Genomic DNA, 9,976 nt, shown 5'->3' with positions numbered 1-9,976 from the left:
TGCTCTTTTGTGTGTTGACGTTGTAAATTATATTAGCGTTATGGAGTCTAAAATTGATATATGGTGCGATTTTAAAAAAGAGACCAATAATTGTATAACCCTATATGTTCTATGTCTGCACATGCACATGTTTCATAACTATCTTTCTTTGTAAATTGAACTTTTTTTTATGACTTTGAAGCTTGGTTTCGTTTGAGCTTACACTTGATATATTTCCTCCGGAACTGGCTGTATCCGCTCATCCGGTCAATAGGTGTCTTGAAGCAATTGTAATCAACCTTCCGCGAACAATCCAGCCTGAACCCTGATCGTCTTTATATCTTATAACAATGAGCTGTTAATAGAATCTTAAAATTCTCCATCCGTCATCATTACTGGACTTAAAAGGATTATTCTTGCTAGTGTTACATTATCGTGTGTAAAACTTCAGCAGAAATTGATCTTGTCATGGCGAATCCCATAGAGTTCTGTGTAATGACAGGATTAAAGAGTATATATTCAATTTAAAGCGTTTAAAACACACTAAAAGGGATTTGAGATTATGAGTTTGAGGATCAGATATTGGGGTTGTGATGGATTATAATTTCTGGTTTGGTCCTGGATTTCCTAATTCCCCTTCCTTGTTGACGTCACAACCTGAAATCAATCATTAACATCGGAGGTTTTAATTGTGTTCAGATATAATTTGTTTTTATTTGTCACGTGGTGCAGTTTCTATCAGTGTTATTAAAACTCTTTGGCGGACTCATTATGACGTCATACATGTAATTAGATCACAGCAATATAATATATTGTTCGTGATGCAAACTGTGACTTTGTTGTTGTACATAAAGTAAGTTTTGTAAAGATTATTGCGTCTTTTCGGGGATCTTCGATGTCATAAATCCTGTATGCAGTCATACGACTAGTTAATTGTTTAAGACTATACATAATGTATCGTGTCTGATCCACAAAGCGGACGTACTCCTACGCATGTTTGTCACCATTAATAATGTGCATGCTTTGGGTCAATATCCTGGATGGAAGTGCTCATTTGTATGTTTATATTTCATGTATATTGTTAGTTTTGTAAAAACAACATCAAAGGGACTGTGCAAAGACTTATTGATATACATTCTGGTTGGAAAAACACTTTTATTGGTAAGGTGTGTTACAGTGTTATAGCCACTGCAGAAGTATCCAATATCAGGCACCTTTCCCTAAATACATGTGTGGCTAGTTTTAGATTTTATTCATTGTCTCAACACGCTTGGTCGCGGCATTCATAGTTACACCTTTATTAGGGTTTTTAACACACGTGGCTTAATTATTCATAGTTACTCATTTTGTAGTTGTGTCACTACCCCATACTGGTATTTATATATTTAATTGTTTGTGTCAACATACCGGGCAGAAGTGTTCATAGTTATTAATAACATATTTTGTCAACAAACAGGGTGAAAGTTTTCATAGAAGTCGTAGATATTTTGTAAATGTGTCAACACACTGGCAAATGTGTTCATATTTACATATTTTTTATTTTTCAACAGACCAGGCGGAAACGTTAATTGTTATACATTTTGTAATTGTGTCACCACACTAGCAAATGTGTACATATTTACATATTTTTAGTTTTTTCAACAGACCAGGCGGAAACGTTAATTGTTATGCAGTTGTAATTGTGTCAACACACTGGCAAATGTGTTCCTATTTACATATTTTTTATTTTTTCAACAGACAAGGCGGAAACGTTAATTGTTATGCATTTTGTAATTGTGTCAACATACCAGGGACACGTGTTCATATTTATACGTTTCGCTACCTTACATTACAACACATTGGACGGCAGTTTCCATAGTTATAATGATGTTAGTGTGTACTGCTCAAGCGTTATATCGTTCCATTGTCATTCACAAGCAATTATGAATAATTCATTTTTGACTTATTGTTGTTTATATATATGTGCGGTAGAGATATATGTGCGACAAGCTTTTCTGCAAATATCAATTCGAAAATCAATGTTGTTTTGGTTTACTAATATAGTTATATATACTCCATGGAACGAAATAATCTGATAGTCTTATTAAGTCTTGAATAATCAGGGGCATCTTTGTATTCAGTCATCCAATTAGGCCATCAGTAGTATGCTGGTCAGTCTTTGTAATGTAAACAAGGGACCATCATTACAATAAATATCTGTCCCTAGGTCTTGTTAAGTTGATCTGGGTTAAACTCTTTGACATGGCATAACAAATGCATGGCAGCCTGACGTCTGTCCCGGGTCGTCTAGATTGTGGGATGGAATAACTGCCATCCGACCCAGACCATCTAGATGGAAGGATTGATCCGTCCGGGCTATGTAGGATAGTTTGATCGAACAGAGAGTCGGACTTTTAGGTCATACATATATGTACATGTTTATTGTGTCAAGCCAAAAGAGCATTGACGCTGATTTGTTAAGATATTTTATTATTTTAAAGATGTTTGTATTAATTTAAAACTAATATATTTCAATAAAAGATAATCTACAATATGTTTAAAAATTATCTGTCATGATATTTTTAATTTAAAAGACATAACTCTTAATGCACATACTTTCTTTAAGTAAATTAATTATATCGTTTAGTTACTTAAATGGTGGATTAAGATGAATTATAATTAACAAACAATAAAGATAAGTCATGTCATTAATATTATATAAGGTAGTTTATTGTTTATCAGATATTCCATTGATAAACAGATAGATATAAATTTTGTTGATTATAAGAGATATCAGTTTCGTTATAGTTTTCCATAGTATTATGTATTGGCTGTAAAGCTACATGTATATATGGTATGCTGTGTTGTATCGGTACCTATCAAGAATGATAAAACAATACCAATCCACTTATTATAATGAAAGGTCAGATACTCGTTCAGAAACGAAACTTCAGACCGCTGACGAAGCTCCAATTTGAAGCTGATGAACATAATTTTAAAATCATACAAACCATTCCAAATAATGTTATTGAACAGTTTTGTTTTATCGCGATATTAAATCTTCAAATATTACATAGTCATATCCTGTACTGACGGTGTTCAGGAGCCTTTTTAATATCTAATATTGGTCTAGTCCTCACAGAGCCGCCATGTTTCTCTGTCTGCTCCGGGGCAAAGTCGGCTATAAAACGAGCGTCGTGATTGGTCGGATCTGCAGAGTTAAAGTACATTGTAGTAGTGTATATTAGACCAATCAGAACGGTTGTTCGGTGTTTGACCCACACAACATTAAAAATGGCGACCTAATAGGATAGACAGCTAATTTTATTCCTCAGAAAGTACTTCAATGAAAGCGATTTATTGAAGTATTGGAACTGACTTATAAGAACACTGAACATTTGGTCGTAACAGGATTTCCTCTTTTGGCCAAGTTACGTGTAGTTTGCTAAATCAGGAAGATTACACAGATTAACGTTGAGATGGAACACGATTATTCAATAAAAGTCGGAGTGTCGCATGTGGTTCTGAATATCTATCCCCCAGCTTATTAAGAGCAATAGTTTGTCAGGATCTACAACTAGTTGTCGTCGCTTGGAGTGTTTGAAGTTGGTAACCCAAGTTTTCGTTTCTGGACAAATTTTGTTCATTGAGTTCTACACTTTTCTTCAAACATAGTCATTGCGTAAGTTATTTGTTTTCTTATCCACAGTGGTAACCTTTAGCAATGGTTGAACAAAATAACCCGACTGTAGGGTCGTATGCGTGTACTCAACACTGTGTACTAAACATTGAAATGGTATGGCTATACATTGTATGTATATGTGTGCGGTTTTGAAACTCCCTTAGCTTTTGTTATTAGAGACATATAGGGGTTATGATATGCTCCTGAGATCGTCTCTGTTTTGCAGTGCATTGTCCTGATGTTTCTTCGGAAGAACATCCGTTTTACCGCTCGGTACATTTTTGTTTCAGTTCCAGACTAAAAAAGTACCTAACTAACAAAACAAAGCAAACATTTATTGTAGCCATTTATTATGGAAAGTTGCACATATGAAGAACATACAAAGGATGTTAGGTGATGGGTAGCCATGTATGTTGCATACGACACGCGTGACCGATTACATTAAAATTGTACAAGTCACACATGAGTGGCACTGAACAGGTCACACGTGAAACGTAACCCCGTACTATGTCCACGTCACAGGTGACATAATATACGCGTACTGCACACGTCACACGTGATTGGTTACGTGCACGCATTTTACACGATAGTATACGCGATCACTTGAAAGTTGGTATGCCGTGAATAATAGCCACATATCCATGAACACGGAAAATATTCGTTAATAAATAAATGATATTTTAGACAATAATCTTTGCATTGCAAATAGTGAACATGTTGTGACTATTGCTTTTTCTCCTGTTTTACAGTCAATCATTCATGACCGGGTCGTCTGCTTGTGGAAACATGGTATACTGCTATCTCAAAAATTACTAGTTTACCATTTTCCACATATCGATCATTTTCACAAACATATTGTTCCCTTAAAAGTTTAGTTGGAAACAAAAGAGAAGTGTCAATTCCAAACTCATCTGTTCTGATTCGTATCAGCCAGAAATTTTGTAAGCACAGGATTTTCTAAAAATAAATAGTAAATTTCTGGTATCCATTTGTTGTATCTGTACTTTCCCCTTCGCCATACCCTACCACATTGCCTATATCTATCACAGTTCGACACTAGACAGGGTACAATAAGGATTCAAAGATCTGAAGTCGAAAAAATAAAACAAAAAAATGACCTATAAAATATCAGTGCCCTGCCACCATAGCCAATAAGCTGTCGAGTATATACAACGTAAGTAGACCATAACACAATAACGATCGCTGTAAGACACCCATTTCGAAGCGTGGCTTGACATTTTAAGACGCTCACATATGAATAATGAATGTTGGTTCAGGTGCCCTGCTATGAAATACAAATGATGACTTTGGATACTCAAACATGCAGAAATATGTTACAGATGGTATCCTCTACATAACGTAAGTATTGATGATGGTTTAGAACGCCCGCACGTGAAGTATTGATTATGAATTAGGACACCTACACACTACGTACTGTGGGTGAGAACGGACGCCTGCACTGGTGTAATTACACGTAATGACAGAATTTACAACATCTTATTTGTATACAGCACAATGATAAATTTGATCCGTTGCAAAAATAGGTATGTACAGTTATTTTCATTTCATCAATATATATATATATATATATACATTAACAAATAATAAATCATTCGACTATCACAAAATCTACAATAAATCACATACGTATTTTCCCATGCATACAATTGCAACTCACATCCAATTCCACCCGGTGGTACACTTCACATAACATCAGATGCAAATATTACTGTACACAATGTATCCTCGGACAGGATGAGGGCTGCTGAAGTGTGGGAAGGGACACATTCACATGCCAAGGAAACGCAATGATAATATAAAGGCAAATGTTGGTATAATGATACAACATAACATGTAGTCATATTTTGTGTCTTTGTTTAAATAACATTTGCAAGTAGCCAAAGTTTGTGTCTGGTTTTAAAACGAGTAAACATAGTTTATAAATAGGATAACAGGTAATTTAAATACACTTTTATAGAGTCGAGATGGTCATTGTCCCATGAAAATAAAAAGCTGTATTTAAACGCCGGCAACTGTGAATGGAGAACTATTTTTATACAACGGTGCTAAATCCGTGTTTAATTACAAAGTTTATGAAAATATATTGCATCAGTAACTAGAAACTGAATTATATTCTAATTACAGAATATATTTATTAAAATAATTGTTTGTGTTCGAAAAACGAATCGGTCATTATAAGCAATGATATTTCACAAATATGTTTTTCATTTCTATTTTATTTACATGATTAAACAAAAGTGCAACAATACAAAGAGGCACAAGGGGCTTGTGTCGCACTTTTTCAGTTAACATTGTTTTGATAGAGGTATGGTCCGTTTTACCAAGGTTGGTAAAACGACAACATAAATTGTGACTGCTAGTCCAAGTACCTGATCTAATTTGTGTTAAATGAGTTTTTTTTTCAAATAATGCTATCAAACACTTAACGAAGAATGTCAATCCATTACTCTGCCACGATTGATGAAGTAAGTATGTAGTCTATATACCCTAAGATAATTACAAAATGAAATGCTCACTGATATCTATGCTGGACTTCCGGGGTCTAGAATCAAACACAAAAAAATGACTTAATGTTATACATGTACTTCTGGGCGTTAGATGTGAAAGCAACGTATGAATTTGGTGACGTAGAAAACGAAATCAAATAACAATATCGCACAGTGTCAAGACGCGTTTACATAGTATAGTGCGTCTCTTTGTAATCCTGTGACTGCGTCTTCTGTTGACATACAGTGTACTGTCAGTAACCAGGCCAATGTGGGATCCGACCGCAGGGCCAATGTGGGACCCGACCGACATTAAATAGCTTAGACCATATAAATAAACTACTACGTCAACTTCCGGTTGGAATTGATGATCTCAAATTCGGCATCACAGGGGGTGTACGACAACATAAGCTGTTGTGGAGTTGTCTTTATTTGTTTTTATTTGCTCAGCCAGTCTTAATTTTAAAAAATACCTGCCTGTGGTGCTGATCGTGTTCAAAAATCAATTCCACCTTGAAGTTGCTACAGTTTCTATTTGTTTTGTTGGTCTCGAACACACCGGAATGTTTGAAACCACCAAAACTCAACATCCACAAAGGGACAAACGTCCCCATCCTCTCTTCCATTTCTAAACTCATCATTCACGCAAAACCCCTGACATACCAAATCTAGAAGCAAACAACCGCTCCCATGTTCTCACCACAAGGGAAAATACCACAGTTAACAAATTGTCATCACTTTCATTCAAATCCACCCAATGGAAGCGGTTCAATCTCTTCATATATTGATAACAGTTCTAATAAATAACCACATCTCTGAGAAGCTGCTAGTCTCTGCTCAACATCTTGACAGAACTATTCTGTCTTTGTTTTATAAAATAGTTTTTTATATCAGTTTTACAAAATAACAAGTAACAGAAAGTAAGGTAACACGTGACGACACATATATTTCGGACATCGGGTCGCTACCGTAAGTAACGCCTAGTAAGTGTTAACGTTCGAATGCACAGACGTACACTTCACAATAAACATCAAAAGACGCGAGTCGAGTAACATTTGATAGGCGGTGGCGCCACCTTTGAAATACAAAATACATGTGTACTGTTACTGTTACCTTCGGTAACGATATTTCCTGTAGATTAATTTGCGAAAAGCTGTTCGAAATGAGGGGTTAAATATAGTGTATATAATGGGATTTAATAAACTATTGAAGTAACCCAGCCACAGAAATGTACTCATCAAATCCGCAGTCAGGAAACAGTTTTCGCCACAAAATGGCCCCACTAAGGCCCCGAAAAAGAAAGGCAGCCAACAGGCTAAGAAAGCTCCGGTTATGATCCCTAAAACACGAGCGGCTTTTCTCTCCCTCTTCATCTCAACTTTCGCTTTTCTGGTCCGTTCTCTATCTCTTTGTCGAATCCTTTTGTGATTATTGTTGTTCACTTTAGAATTTGAAACAGTCAGTGGTTTGTTAACAATGTACACTGCTGATGGCACTGCTAAATATTTTTCGCCGCCATTTACCGTTACAGTACCGTTTGTTTCAGAAACATTCATGGCGGTTTCCTCATTTACACACGACCCGTTATACACTGTATATTCATCGTGGCTAACGTCACTTCCGGAAGAATTATTCCTTGTCGTCGCCTCGGCCTTTGTAATGGTAGGACAGCCGACAGGTCGAGAAATGCCACTGAAATGTTTCCGTCTTATTCTAGACCGAGCTGCCATATATATCTTTAAATTTAAAATAATCATTAAGGTCATTGGGAAATAAAACGCCCCAACTGTTGAAAAAACGGTATAGGCTAGATCCTGACTGATCATACAGACACCCAAGACATCCGGGTCATTTCCCGGGTCTTTCCATCCGAAAATTGGTGGAATAGAAATAATGGCCGCAACAACCCAAACAATAGCTATCATGATACATATTTGCTTGGCACACCTTCGTCTTATGTAGTCTATATTGGACACTGCCCAGAATCGGTCAAGCGAAATAGCCACTAGGTGAAGAATGGAAGCTGTACAACACAAAACATCAAAACAAATCCACATATCACATAGATGTGCACCGAGGTACCAGAATATGCTCACTTGGTTCACGAGGCTGATCGGCATCACAAGAACAGCCACCATTAAATCAGTGACCGCGAGAGACAATATCAAATAATTCGAAACACCTTGTAAACTTTTCTCCATCAAAATGGCGGCTATGACAAACACATTTCCAATTATTGTCGAAATGATCATAAATCCGAGGAGAATGACGATGAAAAGAAAGATCGGAAAACTGTACCGGGGTACATACCACATCGGCACCGGCGACACACCGACACCAATACCAGAGGGATCAGACACATTGCCAAAACTTCCGTTTGAAAACGAAGTGCTATTTAACACTTCCGTTACATTGGAGATTAATCCAAACTCTGGTATATATATGACTGCCGAAGTTTGGTTTATTGGGATGTTATTATACATCATTTTGGTTAACACAGACTCAGTATACCATCAGGTGTTGCATTGTAAAATGCGTGCGCATCCATATGTTTCGTTGGGACACGGTATGTAGTAATCCATTTTAACTCGTTCAAATCTAACACAAGATCAAATGCTGTGATTGTACAACTGATGTACCCGCAGTAACCGGATACGTTTCCAATTAACGACCCACCGTTGTTTCAGTCTCTTTGGACCCTATAAAACAAATACGGATCTCTGATTCGGCACACCATGACCGATATGGTACCAAGATAATCCTCTCTCTACAGTGCGGAGGGCCGCGCGGTGATGAGTCCTGGACTACGACCATCGCTGATCCATTTGATGGGTGACGTGTATGTTCTTGTGCCGCAATAAAACCGGAAATTGCTTAACTGTGACGACGGGACGTCCCTGTAAAGAGAAGAAAAGAGATTAGAGGAGGACACTGTCATATGTGAATTAATCTACATTCAACAGCAAATATCAGGAATAGTAGCGAAATATAATTCGTACTTTAATAAATATTGTTGTTTAAAAGTATACCTTTCCAACATTTTCGATTCGACATGGGAATAAAACCGGTCTGATGACGTTCTATAGCATGGACAGGAAATGTCATTACCAGTTCCTGCCAACAGACTGTGGCGTTAAATGTCAAATAGCAATTTGTGTATTAACCTGCATGATTTCAGTGCGTAGATTTTACATATAATCACATTTAAAAAAAATATAATCCTTTACAGATAGATGTCCCCTGCATGCTCTTCTAAACAAGTTCTGGAAAAGCTATTTCCGAAAAGTATTGCTGGGATTTTTTTCGTGTGTGTACAATGACGAACATGTTTTCACTACCAGTCTGTGAACATGTTAACAAAACAAGGCCCGTATACGTTGAACATCCATTACACCGCAAGCTTATTGCCATTTACGCTCACATAAGCGAGGTAGTTTTATGTCATAACAATTTCCCTTGCCTTGGGAGCACGTGACAGAGTGTCAATCTACTACAAAACAAGTCGATTGTTGGAAGAAGCTCACTGCCACTATACAGGATCACTGTGTTGTAATGAAACTGTAAAAATGAAATGTTAAAGATCACCAATCTCTCACCAAGAGTCGAAATGCTCCTGACCTTCGACTTTCTGTAGTTAAAATCACGGTCTGTTATGAGAAAGCCTGAAAATTGGATATCCCATGGTATAGTGTGCGTAAAAAAACCACGGGCTGTAATGCGTCTACGCCGCTATGTGAGATCTGTATATAATGTTTTCTCTGACATTAGCCGGTGTTTGTAATTAGGTGAACGTGAAGGCGGAGATCCCTGATGTCCATGTGATGTACGT

At 36.9% G+C, this 9,976-nt stretch overlaps 1 protein-coding gene across 2 annotated transcripts in view; it reads right to left on the bottom strand.

Moving 5' to 3' along the window:
* Positions 1–3,985: 3,985 nt before the first annotated feature.
* LOC110463486 (5-hydroxytryptamine receptor-like) overlaps positions 3,986–9,976 on the bottom strand; it is an 82,196-nt gene continuing 76,205 nt past the window's right edge. For both annotated transcript variants that reach the window (XM_021518105.1, XM_021518104.1), the window contains one exon: positions 3,986–9,044. In XM_021518105.1, coding sequence (XP_021373780.1) covers positions 7,257–8,633 — 1,377 coding nt within the window. In that variant the 5' untranslated portion in view covers positions 8,634–9,044 and the 3' untranslated portion in view covers positions 3,986–7,256. The remainder of the gene's footprint in view (positions 9,045–9,976) is intronic.

Source organism: Mizuhopecten yessoensis, unplaced genomic scaffold (genome assembly GCF_002113885.1).
Source record: "Mizuhopecten yessoensis strain PY_sf001 unplaced genomic scaffold, ASM211388v2 scaffold10911, whole genome shotgun sequence".
Lineage (NCBI taxonomy): Eukaryota > Metazoa > Mollusca > Bivalvia > Pectinida > Pectinidae > Mizuhopecten > Mizuhopecten yessoensis.
The sequence above is the reverse complement of the archived record's forward strand: the minus strand, read 5'-3'. Positions and strand labels throughout refer to the sequence as shown.